The 16,453-nt window shown below is 34.7% G+C and overlaps 1 protein-coding gene across 2 annotated transcripts in view; it reads left to right on the top strand.

Moving 5' to 3' along the window:
* Positions 1 to 16,453, top strand: part of LOC139129995 (ATP-binding cassette sub-family G member 4-like) — a 59,591-nt gene that overhangs the window by 31,377 nt on the left and 11,761 nt on the right. For both annotated transcript variants that reach the window (XM_070695704.1, XM_070695705.1), the window contains exons 2-4: positions 13,856 to 13,973; positions 15,087 to 15,276; positions 16,222 to 16,367. In XM_070695704.1, the coding sequence (XP_070551805.1) occupies positions 13,856 to 13,973; positions 15,087 to 15,276; positions 16,222 to 16,367 (454 nt within the window). The remainder of the gene's footprint in view (positions 1 to 13,855; positions 13,974 to 15,086; positions 15,277 to 16,221; positions 16,368 to 16,453) is intronic.

Here is a 16,453-nt window from a genome sequence, read left to right as displayed (position 1 = left end):
TGCAGCAATATGGATTTTCTATCTTGATGTATTTTGGTTTACCAATTACCAACATGACAATAGGAAGGTGTACAATTGCAGTACTCAGTATATATGGCTGGGCTGGCACACATCATGGTGATGGTGATAACTGCACTATACAGAACTGTGAGTACGGAATGTAAGTGTCATATGATAGTAGACATAACTTTATACATTGCCCATCCCATATTATTTAATTATTATGAAATGAACTTGAAAAAAAGGCTGATTTGGGCTAGGTTGAGGCACAGGAAGATGAGAAACTAAACATTTCCTAAGGTTGGCATGATTTGTGACTGGTAATGTATGTTGTGTCAGTCACAGGGCAATGGTTTCTAGATTTAGTGATTTTATCAATGCTTTCAGTCGTTCAGTTTTTGGAGGATACATAAAGGTGTCCTTTGTCCCTGACTTTTAACAGAATTTGATATTTCTGCAGTGAATGCCTGATCAGCATTGATGCGTTGGTATGACGTTGGCACAATTTATCTGAGGCCAAAAAATTCGGTTCTGTTTATTATCCCCACTAGCGCCGATCTAGACTAGCGGTGTCAGCCTTTTTGCCATGTTTGCATAAGAATAATAATAATAATAATAATAAGGACAGCATGTTGTGCATAGCAGAAAATATGTAACATTTAGTATTTGTAGTATCACATGCGCTAAATTGAATGTATTTCTGAACAGTATCATCATGCCGGATGTCAGAATTATTGTTCCATGTAAACACTCCTGATTTGTCTTTTCCACATTGGGTGTTAGACCTTGGGAGCTCAAAAACTAAAAAATATTGTATTATTTTAGTGAGACTCCATGGATGAGACACCCAGGTTTCTTTTGGCCTGGTATATTACTGTGGTAAAATGTCTATTTGTTAAATTGTGTGTTGAATTGTATTCTTGTGGGACAAATCACTTTAGTTTTATTACAAAACTGTGACAATTTATGTTCCTCTGTACCTTTTCTAATCAAAACACTATACTGGCATGTTGATTATAATGTGAACATGGCATCTTTTTTCGGAATAACCAATTTTATTTTTGTTTCCATGTAGGAAGTGAGTATCAAAATCTGTCCATGCATTCGTTGACATCAGTGTGCTCTTGTACTAACCACTTGATAAGGATATGACTTCCTGATAAATTCAGTAAATTTTCGGTGGCATTAGAATTCACATGGTACAGCACCCCAGTCACCTAGCGAAGACATCAGAGTCAAAAGCACTCTGCTAAATTACAAGTGCAGGTTCAATATCTGAGCGCTAGTAATGTTATCGTTTTTCTGACCGCGACCTTTCCACACGCTGTAGAGTTCATGAAGCACCCGTACACACAATCTCCATCACACATCGCTCACAAACTTTATCAGAACAATGAATACATAGCTTAACTAACATTCTACTAAATACAGAAGAACAAACATTAAAGAAAGCGCATATGTTAAAGAAAAATTGTAAACAATCGACCTAGAGACTGATATAGCCCCGCTGTCTTATGTAGAGAATAATTTTGACACATGTCGATGAAGGTGGAAATCTTTGATAGCTCATTTCAGTGGCCTGACAAAAAAATGGTAAAAATAACTGCAAAAATACACAATTGAAGATTTCATCATAATTTGAACATAACACATCAATATCATCCCTGAGAACATGTCAACCAAAGCTATCCTGAGACGAGTAGTTTTTTTTAGAATCAATTTTTTTGGCCAAAAATGGCAAAACTTGCCCCCAAATACAAAATTGCTGATTTCATCATAATTTAAATACATCATATTAAAATAACCCCTGGAACCTGTATACCAAATTCAAAGCTATCAGACTAGCAGTGTTTGAAAACGAAATTTTTTGACCCAAAATGGAAAAATTGTCCCAAAAGTACAAAATTGCAGATTTCATCATAATTTCAATATATCACATTTAACTCATCAGTAGGAACCTGTATACCAAATATCTAATATCATTTTTCGAGAATCACAGTTTTTGACCAAAATGGCAAAAATTCCCCAAAAATACAAATTGCAGATTTCATCATTGTTTCAACACATCATAATAAGATAACCCTTAGGAAATGTGTACCAGTTATCAAAGCTAGCACTTTTTGAGAAACACATTTTTGACCAAAAATTGCAAAAATGCCCCAAAATTACAAAATTGTAGATTTCATCCCTAATTTGAATATATCAATATGGTGATCTGTAGGAACATATATACCAAATATCAAAGCTGTCAGACAAGCGGTTTGATGAAACAAATTTTTTGACCAAATATGATAAAATTTGCTGTAAAAAAATACAAATTTGCATATTTGTGTACAACTTGAACAAATCTGAAATAGATCATCCTGAGAGACCTATATACCAAGTATCAAAGCTATCTGGCCTGTAGTTTTTAAGATTTATTTACCCAAAATGACAAAAATTGCCTTAAAAATACAAAATATGCAAATTTCACCATGATTTGAACAAATCTAACTGAGGTCACCCTATAGGTAAACTAAATATAAATTTCAAAGCAATAGGACTTGCAGTTTCAGAAGAGAAGGCAATTGTTGACGGACGATGGACGGATGGCAACGACGGAAAATCAGCCTATTGATAGACTCCACATCGCTGACAACGGAGCTAAACTTACAGTTTTTAAGTTTGCAATGGAAGCAGAGCCTGATTGTTGCACATGCAGAGTTAAAAGAATTAGATGCCAGTCATTAAGCAATGAACATTTGTAAGTGATCCTTTTAATGCACTACAAAACGCCACCAGATATCCTAATATCTAAAAACCTTTTACAATATAGAGAATTTAGATAATCTGTGCTTTGAATCCTGATCAAGACTGGTAATGTGAGAGAGACCATGGATTTCAAAATGTCTCGCTCACCACAGTCCTTTACTTTATCCCCTCCCGTCTTTAAACATAATCTCCCAGCCAGGTGTTCATAATATGGTGATGTTTGGCGATAAACAATGACAACAAAGAGACTGCCAGCTGGGTTCTGCAGATAATGTCAGGACTTTCGATGTCATTGACTGTATACAGTTTAAGCGTGTTGATCAAACAGAAATGTGTATGGTTTCACTTTGTGCATAACCACAGAACAGTGATGAAATGAAGTACATTTAAAGCTGGAGATATTCCTGGCCTGGAAAACCTACCTGAATTCTGCAGCGGTGTGCTATTTTCCAGAAATTAATTGCCTGATTTCTCAAGCATATCACAGAAATAATGAAGTCTTAATAATTGATACACTAAAATACACAGCACTGTGTATAATCATGCAGATCTACTGAAAAGCAAATGCCACTGTTAGATTTTGAAATTATAAAAAAAATTTAAAATACACTTTTCAAGAAAATGCAGTGCAAAAATTGTTGGATTCTCTCTCCTACAGCCATTATATATCAATCCTTCTTTGAGCATGTCATCAAGTCATTGAAAGAAAGCTTTGTAAAAAATAAACTGCATCATATTAACATGGCTACTATAGGTATTAATTGTTTATATGGTCTGTTAGTAAGGTCTTCAGCAAATAGCTAGGATTATTTCTTTTCTTATCTTCCAGTGCAAATATTAAGAGCTGAAAAGAAGTTTGTGCACTTATTATTGATTATTGATATTTTATTGACTAGCATTAACACAATTGTCAAATGAGTTAAATGTCAAGTTGTCACTTGAAAATGATCATATGCCTACTTATATTATTATGTAACACATACAACCCACTGTATCTTGCTTTTCATGTGATACATTTTAGATCCAAATTTGACATTTTTGCAGCTTGTGATCTCTATCCTCAGACGTTTGGAACTGCTTTGAAAGATGAATTTCTCAGGTGCAACTCAGAATTAGTTCAATACTACATCAGTGAAAGCTATCAGATCTTAGCATATTCACTGTTATGTATTGGAAGAACTGTAAATTCTCACTTCCATTTCAATTTCAATTCAAACCACAAGGGGGCGACTGAAACATGCATAAATGATACTATACATCATCACATAGCCATCATCTCAATGTATGAGCCTGTTGACCTTTACATGACCTTGAGACTGATGAGCGATAAATTTCTCAAAGAAATAAATTATGTATTCGGTAAATGGAACATGTTTATCTTCTCTTCCCAGTCAGAAAATGTTGATTACAAGGAAATGTTCATAGCTGCACTGTTGTATTTGTAAATATTTCTTTCAGTTTAAGTACTGATATACCTATTATTTTTATTCTCTTAGAAATAATTTCAAATGAAATCTGTGATGTCACGTCGTCACCGACAAGACTGTCTTTCTAAAAATAGTAGGAAATGACAAACCATTGATTAAAATAAAGCTAGCATTGTTTTGTATGAAGTCAAAATTTCATTCTTTCCAATATTAAACTTTATTCCGTTTAGTGTTGATGTTTAGATACAGCTGACAGTTTCAAATGAAAACAGAAATAAAGCGTTTTGTAAATTTATTTTTCCATGTTGAAATCATGGGAAAGTTTAAATATGAGAAAAATTACAATTTAGACATGAAATTGTTCCACCACTGTCTGATAGATGGAGAAATACATGTTCTTATCAGAGGTGATGAGTAGGTCACTATACTTGTAATGGGATATTTGCATATGGCCTGATCGTACTCAAGGTGCAAAGTGCGTTCACCCGCAGCTGGAACTAAAAGGAAGAGTTATATCAGATCAGGAAGTGCCATGGTTAAGGGTCACAATCTCGGCTCTGCATCCGTGTTTTTGACCATGGAGTTACCAAGGTTATTTTTGGAAAGGAAATGAATGTTTGGCATAAACATCGAACATTGATTGAGCAATATTAAATTGTACATTAAATCTTGTCATACATAAAGTAGTTATAAGTAGCTAGCTTTTCGTCAGCTCATATGTTGATATCTATACAATTATAAATGTGACAATATTAGCAATTAGTGCAGATTTCTGGCTGTTTTTATCCACCGTCATTTTCCCCCTGTGCTGATGCTGAGGTTTATTATTGGGTATGCATATGTTGAAATCATATATTGCCATGGCAATTGCAGACTCAGTTTGTACAGAATATTGTACCATTTTAACCCATGCTGTGTGAATGTAACCCAAGGGTAACCTCTTTCTTCATCGTCTGATTTATCGGCTGAATAATATATATATGTCTCCTCATCAGGGATGAAGTGTTTTCTCATAATGAAGTAAGATATATACTTATTGTTTAGCCATGAGGCAGGTTACTCAGTGAAAACAGCAAATCCTTGGATGTATGTAATCGCTACATGTGATTATTCATTTTTATGTATCAGAGTGTAGGTGTATGCATGGGTTCAACTTGAAGTCTAATCCAGCTATGAATGTGATTTATCGGATGGTGTCAAACAGAACTGCAGTGTCAAACAGGACTGAGAGATACCGGTAGTTGCCGGCAGCCAGATTCAGTATTTCATGTTTTCTGTACTTCTTTCTGGTTATGTGAGTCTCAAGTTACTCCATGGCTGTCAAGCCGCATAGAATACATACCAGTCACAGAGCCATAAAGAACCATAAGTTGTATCTTTTTGATTTTTTTCACACCTTTTTTTTTAATTCCAACCAACTAACCTTTCTTGTTCTACTTCCCAAAGCATCATGGCGAGATCCATGTGTATTCAGCTTAACTCGGAATCTACATGTGTAGACTGCATGTTATTGTTGACTAGTGCATGACTTCTGCTCTGGACTTAGAATTCTAATGTAAATTATAGCAGTGCATTTAAATGGTATTGACACTGTGTCCGCAATTATAAGCTAAATAGTATATGTTTCAACATGCTTTGGGGAGAAGAACAAGAACTTTCAATTGCCATACTGAACAAAATGGCGAAAAAATTCATCAAAAGGATTCAGTTAACTGGCCTTTTAAAAGTAATTAATGGCTAGAAAACAGGATTGTTTAGTCTTTACATTTCTTTGTTTATTTGTGCAGCAGATGACATCAATAAAATGATTTCAGTTAATCACTTATTAATCATGGTTATTTGTTACCTCAATTTGTTTTACCCGTGAATTAGATAAGGTCATCAAAATTACCACCCCATGATGAGATAATTGTTTCATTTGCAATAAGTGGTTTTTTTATATACATCCAATTTGTTAATTGTTTACATTTGTGACTGTCTCATTATCATATCAATGACCATTGTCAATAAATCTGATTGTTTTGCTGGCAGTGAGTGATTGTGGGCGGTTATCATGTTGCAACTTTTAAAGCGACATTGTTTGGATGTAATCATAGACGATAGATGTAAGATAATCTGTTCATTTGTTTTGTTCTACAAAACAAGTGGATTCTATTGTTTTTTACTAATGCCTGTTTAAATACAATGTTTATGACCTCGCTTTAACGCAATGCCCTTTTGTACAATAGCTGTTATTGTTTAAAGATGAGTTCTAGCCCTGGACTAAAAATTTTACAACTGTCCGCAATAACTATGGTTGTTAATACTCCAGTTTCGACAAGCTTTTGACAAGTTTCAAGGGCAATCAAGAAACTGCGTGTTACCAACACCAAAGATAAAATGAAAATACTTCAAAGCAAATTTAAAGTCACCATTAATTTATATGGCTTTGGTGGTCATCATATCCACCAAAGTCTAAGAAAAAAGACTTGTGTTTCCAGTACCCTACTTTATGCACCTGAGCCATAATTTATTTTTTTGGCTCATTTTTCATAAATTTATCTGTCATAAATTTCACATGTCTTCTATTTTTTCTTTTGATACTAAGTGCCACATGATAAAAACATTACATTTGTATCGCCTGCCAAATTTTTCAGGGATATACGTGTGAAAGGGAAAAAATGCTCTTTGGGCTAAAGTTTGTTCGATGCAAAATTGAAGTTGATTTGAAAATAGTATTTCATGACTCGCTGAATCCAAAATGTATATTCTTGACTACATAATTATGTGCATTGTGTTAACTGTTGAGGTAAGTGATAGATTTAGATCGTGTGCCATAAAGACCTGCTACAAAGAGATATACGACAATCAAACGGCGATTATCGTACAACAGCTGTACCGCCAACAAAGAACAAAACTCACAAAAAGCATAGATAAATTGCACCCACGGGGAAGCTCCGTATTTCCTGACAGTGTTTTGTCTAAAGAGTTCACACATCCTTCAGTGTCTGAACGCCGGCCATATATCATCATTCTAAAAACAGCTTTCACAAGGGAAGTGATTACTGATCACGCTGCTGTGGGCGTTAAAGTCATGAGATATTTAAAGAAAGATATTTTGTCATTCACTGCATTTATTCATAGGGCTGACATAATATGAATAAGAGAAAATCTCAGGCACATATTTGAACTACCAGCAATAATATGGCAGGATGTCGGACAGTATATTTTTATATTATCAGCAGTAGGGTCAGACTTATTGGTTTAAGGACTCACAATTTTTTATGGTTGTTTTTAAAATTGTTCTTCATATGATTTTGTCAATAGTTTACAGTGTATTCTTTCTCGTAACAAGGCTATGAGCATTTCTAGAAGAGGTATATTTTTTGACATGGGACGGTATTTACACAAATTTTCTGTGTGTGCATTATACTTATTAATTCAGTCACTCTTTGCAAGCAGTTATCATATATCCTTCATAGAATTTTACATCAATAATCTTGTTTCAGCATAATGGTATCAGGAATTTGCCATCCCCAACAAATCATATATTAACCCTTTGAGTGCTGTATTTTTTCCCACCAAAATTTTAATCCAACATTTTACCAATTTTTATGAACTTTTCTGTAATTTTTCTGATAATTTTGGACCTAATGAACACAACATTCCATTGGCCTCAGTATTTTATCAAAATTTTGGCAAAAATCTGACAAAAATTAACTGAGGTATAATTTACAAGGGTGACAAAAATTGACTTTGGTGCTCAAAGTGTTAATAACTACGGCTGTGTTTTGAGGACATGCATACATTATTTTTTTCAGGTAACATTTTTACCACCTCTTTAATGTATTAAGGACCCTTGAATTGACCCTTTAAGCATCAACTGTGAAGATAAGCCTAATTGTTGCATATCCCTGTGTGTGGGAAAATGTGTATAGGGCAAGGGATTGAGGGCAAGTATTTGCTGTACTAGATCACCATACCAAAAGTGAATAAATCTTTTAACAGCTAAGCTTGGGGCTCTGTGAGTTCAAAATGAATGTGAAGAAACTAGACTAGAGGTGATAATGCAAGGCAGGTTTAAATGCCTGTATTGTTGTCCAATATACCCTATGGAACAACCTGTGCTACAAGATGTACTGGGGGTATTGTACAAAAGAGGGAGATTTTGTATTATTAACAGCATCGGAGACGGTCAAGGAGAGAAAACACTGAAATTCATGTATTTTCTGAGTAGAACTATTCCATTTCAAGGTGAAATGAGTATATCTTGTAATATGAGCAGTGTGCGTGTTCAATGCCCCATCAGCCAGGCTATGGTGAACTTGTTACATAGTTTGTTGACCCTCAGATTGATAGCTGAGCTGAGGTACATTAGGAACAGTTTTGTTGCCATGGATACCAGCCGGATTGATACTGAACTGAGGATACACAGATATTTTGCATCGATAGTTGCAATAAGAGTGAAACAAAAGCATATGAAAAGTCAGAGTCAAAAAAATACTTGATGATAATCCACCCAAAGGATATAAGAAGATTACGTTACTTTGCTCTGAAAACCCCTTTTTCGTCGGATGATATTTGTCAGCCAAGCACGCAGAAACAACCGTAGACATAATTCAGATAATTGGACATGATCGTAATGATGTTTGGACTTTGTTTCCATAGAAGCTGAGCGGCACTATGATTCACTACTTTATACCTACCTACTTTGTATGTTTGCAATGGGAGTACGTATAGAGAAACGCAAATTTCTTTGTTGTATGTGCTTCTGCCACGTATAACACACACACATACACACACATATATATATATATATATATATATATATTAAATATATATATATATATTAAATATATATATATATTAAATATATATATATATATATATATATATATATATATATATATATATATATATATATATATATATATATATATATATATGTATGCAGTGTTCCCGCTAAGGCTTATTTGCGCGCTACTTGCGCAGTGTCTCCGACTGCTCTCGCAGTGAAATTTCATGTTTTGCGCAACATTAGTCTCAGTCATTTCGATCGGTATTAGTTTTGGAAACGATAACTCGGGGCGAAATGTGCGATCTCAGCGTAGATTTTACTTCCGTGTTTCGAGTTTAGCGCCCATTTGCGGCGCAGTTGCCACCAACGTTCATTGTACGGTGTGACGTGCCTCAATAAATTAGCATATAAATGAATGGACCTACCTGATCAGGCGTATCTCAAGTTGCGGCAGTGTTCTCCCTGATGAATAAGGTAACAGGGGCGTGGCGCCCTCTTGTAAATTCCGAGGGCCCCCTTGCCAGAAATGAAAAAGATTTATTTTTTTGAAAAATAAAACAATAAAATGTACGGGGAAAAAAAGTTGACAGTGATTTACAAGCAAAATGCGAGCGTGAGCGTCGATCCTGCAGACTGCAAACGTAATTCTCATCGATCTTGCAAATCTCGCGAGTTTGTGATGTCATCCGAGATCATAAGCCCATGTGCAACTCATCGAAGGCAGCCATATAATTTGCATGGCTCAGTCCGTAACGTTACGTTAGCCACGGTCCCTCCATAGGGACCGTGCATTAGGTAACCGACTTAGCTGAGTAAACATGGCAAGGAGCTTGAGGGTAACCAAGGACAGCAGAGTACACTGAAGTTTTTATAGGAGGTTAGAATTTCGTTTGTGTATTCCTTCCAAAAGCAAAACAACCTAATTTTAGGCTCGGTCGGACTTGTATCAGGATGAGAACACGTGAGTGTTATGGTGATAATTTTGCCATCGATGAATAAATGTATGTCTCTAGACTCGCTATGTTTTCGTTTGTAATAAAAGTTATGGAACACTGTTTCAGATCTCTTTTCCTTTGAGTTTTTTGTACGAAAAAAATCTGAAAAAATGCTCCCCAAACCTGAGTGTTATGGTGATAATTTTGACATCGATGAATAAATGTATGTCTCTCGCTACGTTTTCGTTTTCAAAAAATGAAATCTTCATAATTGAAATCAGTGAACTGTAATAAAAGTTATGGTACACTGTCTCAGATCTCCTTTCCTTTGAGTTTTTTATACGAAAAAATCTGAAAAAATACTCCCAAAGTGCCACCAAATGACACCATTTTAATCGCTGTTTTTCAAAAGCTCCAACGGCAGGAGGGGGGACACCCCCCTCCTGACCTCCCCCCGCGACCGCTGACGCGGTCGCTTGTGGTGCTTCGCACCACGTCTTCGCCCTCTTCTCAAAAAATCCTGGGGAGAACACTGTTGCGCACCCTCTCAAAACCTTAGAGGGAACACTGTATAATGTATGTATGTATATATATATATATATATACATATGTATATATATGTATGTATATATATATATATATATATATATACATATATATATATGTATGTATATATATATATATATATATATATATATATATATATATATATATATATATATATATGCAAATAATAATAATTACCATTAGCCAGTATTAGCCAGTATACACCAGGTTAGATATAGTTAAAATGTGCACCATATACTACATATATATATATATATATATATATGTATATATATATTTATATAGATAGATAGATAGATAGATAGATAGATAGATAGATAGATGCCTTATTGATGGTATATCAACAAATGTGAAAGGGGTGTTTTCAATAGCTTTAACACCTTGAAAGTAGAAATCATCTTTGAAACATATTTGAACAAAAATTCAAGGCCTATATTGGCTCTGGTATATCCTCAATTTGCCCATAGTAATCAATTGTGAGCTCTCATCCAATCAGAATTATGCACGAGTACACTTGACATGCCGAATATAATAACTGTTTTTGTAGAGACAATAAACTTTGATCCTAAATGGAATCCTCAGATCCCTACGATGATGAAGGGGAAATAATTTCAAAAAAAGTTCTGTATCCTTCTGAAGAAAATTTCAACTGTGGATAGGTTTTTAACTTCTTTGTGGCTACGACACCAATAAAGTTAGCAGAGTAGTGTCGATACATAGAATGATACATTTTATATGTTTAATTAATAATACAGGAGAGAGCATTTGCCAAACTAGTGACACTGGTTTAATTGTTAACTGTTGTTAAGGGCAACACTAATTACAATTGAAAGAAAGAACACAACAAAGCAAACTATCCCGGCAAACAGCTTCATCAAGAAACCTGACAATCTTCTGCTGTGGATACGGAGGATGTTTTTTACCCACAATGCAGTGTAAATAGTTTGTTCACCCTTTGTAGCTTGATCTGTGGAAGCTGACAATATAGAGCTAAATAAAACCTATTTTTGATGTTGAAAAAAGGGGGAAAAAATTATATTGGGTTTGCTCTTCTGATATTTCAGGTACACATGGGTTTATAACTTGGATTTGGGGGATTTTACAAAAAACCAAACATCACTTTATGGCAAGGATGCAGAAATAGGCAAAAGTTTGTTGACCTTTATATGAGCGGTGATGTAGCATATGATTTTTAAACAATATTTTTTTATCAGACTCAGACTATATTAGCAGAATTCTGAACGTAAGGAAATGCCAATTTAGCCACATTTGTAATACCCAGTAATTGTATAAATTTTATAGACCTTTTGTGCTCTGTGGGTATAAAATACCAAGCAAGAATCCAGGAAGTGAAAGTGAAAGTTTGTTCACCTTACATTGGGAACGTACCATTATTCAGTGGGGGTGTTCCTGATGAGTCATTACTGAGGGACACTATATCTGAGGGGCTGTTAGTAGTGCTTTGTGGCTTTGCATGGTCCTGTCATGAAAACTGTACATGTAAAAAATTTAGGAAAGCATTTATTTTAAATATTTAGGTCCATTTGACTTTGTTATTTACTCTTTTGCTGTAAATTTTTGTGCTTTTAAGTTTTTATTTTTCAAAAATTTTGTGAATTTTTTTTGTAGTTTTTCCACAACTAGTAGCTTGTAACGTTTGCATTGAAATTAGAATATTTTTTTTTTTCATTCCTTATTTAATATAATTGTATTTTATTTAAAATTTTTCCAGGCTAAATATTAAATTTGCTTCACAAATAGTCAGGTACATAGGCAAGTCACATTTACTTTGGAGAGAACTATGGTTCAGTTTGGCTGTTCACAAATGATATCATTGCTCTTTCATTGACATATCAAAATAAACATTCATCCACAAAGTTAGATTACGTCTTTGAAATAACACATGCAAGAATCATGAAAATATTTACTGGTTTTAGTAGAGTGCTGTCACCATGGACTTAAAGAAAAGATTGACGTATTTGAATGGCATAGACTAAAACAATAAACAGCCATACATGTAACACTGACAAACATTGTCCATAGCAGTGTCAGCACTGATGCTACCTGTGTGCTCACAACTGCAAACAGAGCTGTTTGGCTGAATCAGCTCAGATAAGACTGTCTATGCTGGTAATCATGTAATAATCCCCTAGTTATTTCATCTGTTATTTGCGTCGTGATAGAAGCGCAATTTCTGTTTCTGACAGTCAAGTAAACCTGATAAGTCATTACATGAACTTATTTTTTTAAACCCCTTGCCCACCGATAGTTTGGCCCAATGCAATTGTTTCAAATGGGGATGCTGGACCACTGAGAGTAGGATTGCAGATAATGTACAATTGGGATACAATTCAAGATTAAAAATTTGTGATAAGAGAACTGGTGTGCAAGGGTGATTTCTCATTTGCCTTGCATTCACATCATGAAAATAGAAAGAAATGGGTGATATGATGATTGAGGGCGCTGTAAACCCAACTTTGAGGATGGTTAGTACAGTCCGAACACCAATTGATTCAACATCTCACAGTACATCTGTTAATTTGATTATGATGTAGAGTCCATTTTGATTCATTTAGACTATATTGCATTAACTTAAATAAATAGAAAAATAAAGTAAGTCAGTGAATCAGTATGACAGTTTAAACCAAAGGCTATTTTACAATTTCAAAACAGCCTGTCTGTATGAGTCAGTTTGGAGTATTGAAGAGACTAGGAATATTCACCAGTTTGTCAGTTAGTCTCTCTCTCCCCAGTGATACATGACTCATTACTTTACATAGACATTTCAGATCCAGCGTTTGAATTCTGCCTTTCTAACTGATACTTGAGATTTAAAATCTCATGTATAAATCATGACTTGTGTAATCTTTTTCTGACTCTTGCTTTCATTTTGACCCAAGTGTCCTGCCATAGAATATTATGATAACCTCAACTGTGCTTGTGCTTATAATATTAATGTGCATCTGTATTTTTGTTGGAATTCAGCTTTTTGCATATTATAAGCCAAAGTGAGAGCAATATCACAGCTTACAATATCCCTCATATTCCAGCATATCTGGGATCAATGTCAATGGTAATTATTCAAGATTAAATACTAACAATGATGACCTTGATGATACTTGTGATAAAATTACAGGCAATTGTTGGTGAGCTGGTTGACTCTGATATGCTTTCAATATTCTCATAGTTGCGGCCCATTTTCAGGCATACAAGTGAGAAATGTGAACCCACTAAAAATGCCAGCTGGGCTACAGGACAAAAAGACGGCCACATTCTGCAGCCCATTGGGGGGGGTCCAGGGGAGTCAGGGGGTTGATTTGTCTTGGACTTGCACTGCATGAAAAAGTATTCAATTCTTACAGTTAAGTTATCGTTTTGTTCTTTTTTTTTATTTTCAGTTCAGAAGGAGATCTTGAAGTCACTGCAGGGTAAATTTGCCTCAGGTCAGCTGACAGCAATCATGGGTCCATCTGGAGCCGGCAAATCATCACTCATGAATGTACTAGCTGGATACAAGTGAGTTCAGATACATTTTAAATGACATATTTAAATTTTAAATGAGTCAGACATTCTTTTCCCTTGACTGAGTTTCCTTCGGTGAGTAATGATAGTAAAAGTTCTTCCTCGGTGTAATGTGATTTTTTTAACTGAAAACATCAGTGATAAATTTATTTTCTAGAATACTGTGATTTATATTTCCTGCTATGAAGCACAGTCTTTGAGTTTGCGACAAGTACAATGGGAAGAAAATTTGCAATATTTTATCATTGTTCATAAATAAAAGACTGACTGACTATGATTGCAAAGGTTTATTTGTTTGAAGAGGACTTAATATAGAATATTGCAACTTTGTAGCAAAGCTGAATACAATGTAACTTTTTATATATCTGCTGCTGTTTGTTCTGCAGAATATTGCAACTTTGTGGCAAAGCTCAATACAATGTAACTTTTTATGTATCTGCTGCTCAGTTTTGTTCTGCAGAATATTGCAACTTCATCTGTTTAGAATATCATGCACATTGTACTAAAGAGATTGTCTTGTCAAGGTCCATATATTGTATTTTAAAATTCTTCAGGTAGAAAGAAAAGAAGAAAATGTGAAATGTGAATACTCTCAAAAAACTCTTAAAGGGCCTGTAGCTGTAACTTTTGTTGATTGTTTTCACTATTTTTTTGTTTTAAAATTCAACTACAGCTTCTTATTCTACTCCCCAAAGTATGTTGACATACAAATCAGCTTATCAACTCATGCAGCCTAGCCTGTACATGTGCAGACTGTTTTGTTACTGGTGACATTGATTTCTTGTCTGGATTAAAATTCAAAAGTAAACAATAGCAGTGCATTTTACACATGTATAAAATTAGTAGGTACATGTTTTAACATACTTTCTGCAGTAGAACAAGAGCTAGCTTTAAAATACAAAAATAGTGAAACAAAAATAATCTACTGGCCCTTTAAATAGGACAGATTAGGCCCTTCAAAAATAAGGGTCAGACCTGTCTCAAAAAGTTGAGGAGGCTCAATCTTTGAAGAGTGCTCAATATTTAGAAAAGACTTAGAATTTGTCGAGTATCTGAGTGCTGCTGCCAAGCATTAGTAATTATTTCCGTACTTCTTTCATTCAACAGAACACGTCACATGAGAGGCCAAATCCTGGTCAATGGCAAAGAGCGTGACCTGGGAACCTTTCGCAAAATGTCATGCTACATCATGCAAGACAATCATTTATTGCCACACCTGTCCGTCATGGAGACCATGATGATTTCCGCCAACTTGAAACTCTCACAGAAGATGAAACTCTCAGAGAAAAAACTCGTGGTGGGTAAAACGATACATTGGACGCAAAAATTTAAGTGTGCATACATTAATTTACCTTTCTCACCATAGAGTTTGGCCCAATTATAGTGCTTTCATGTGATTAATGGAGCAGGTTATGGGGAAATGAGGCAAAAAGGTTGACAACTGAGATCCATTGATGAAATGTCTTCTATGAAATAAAAGTGCCTTTCAATTTGTCTCATATTTTTTTTGTAAATTTGCTTCAAATACTTTAAAATACATTTCATTGCAATTGTATAAGACTTTGAGGTAAACAAAGGTTTTCACCAGTGAGAAATCAATTAAACGAAGGCTGACATACCTGAAGTTATCTGTTAATCGTATGGCCTTGCATTTCCTTGGAGAGCATTTCGAAACCTGTCATTTTCTATTGATTTTCAAAGAATTTACAAAGGAACAGGTGAAAAAATCAACAATATGGGCACATTTTACATCCATCAAAACATCTGGTTTTGGGAGACATTCCAGTATCACTGGCACCCAACAAACAAACATAAAGCATAATTGGGTATGGCTGTATACTACCTTAAGACAGACAAAATATGCGAGGATTTTGATTCATTCACTTAAATTATCAGATGATTGAGATTTCTAGGTGTACAGAATATGGTTTTCATCGTAACTTTGATAAGTTTTCCATGGACTTTGCTAGTGAATATTCTTAAATTTTAGTATACTTATTCTCAATCATCAGACATACTAGTAATTGAAGAAAACTCTTTATAACCATTGTACTTATGATATGTGGTTTCAATGTACAAATCTCAGTATTAGCATATGTGTGCATGTTTACCTGTTTTTGTATTTCAACATCACACTGATCAAAACAATTCAATTGTCTGCTTTCAAAGCTTGCTTTACACAAAAAGGAGAATTTTAAAAAGGGAGAAAGCTCATTTTTTTCTTGTAAATCTTTTAATTCAGGTGAATGAAATTTTGAGTCTACTGGGCTTGACAGAAAGCTCTAAAACAAGAGTCACTAATCTCTCAGGGGGCCAGAAGAAGAGGTTGTCCATTGCTCTAGAGTTGGTGAATAATCCACCAATCATGTTCTTTGATGAGCCCACAAGGTAATCACATGGTTTGTAAATGGTCAATCTAATTGGCTACTGCACCAGTTAATCATTGATCACAAGATTATCACACAATCACATTG

The sequence above is a fragment of the Ptychodera flava genome, chromosome 3 (assembly GCF_041260155.1).
Source record: "Ptychodera flava strain L36383 chromosome 3, AS_Pfla_20210202, whole genome shotgun sequence".
Taxonomy (NCBI): Eukaryota; Metazoa; Hemichordata; class Enteropneusta; family Ptychoderidae; genus Ptychodera; species Ptychodera flava.
The sequence above is the reverse complement of the archived record's forward strand: the minus strand, read 5'-3'. Positions and strand labels throughout refer to the sequence as shown.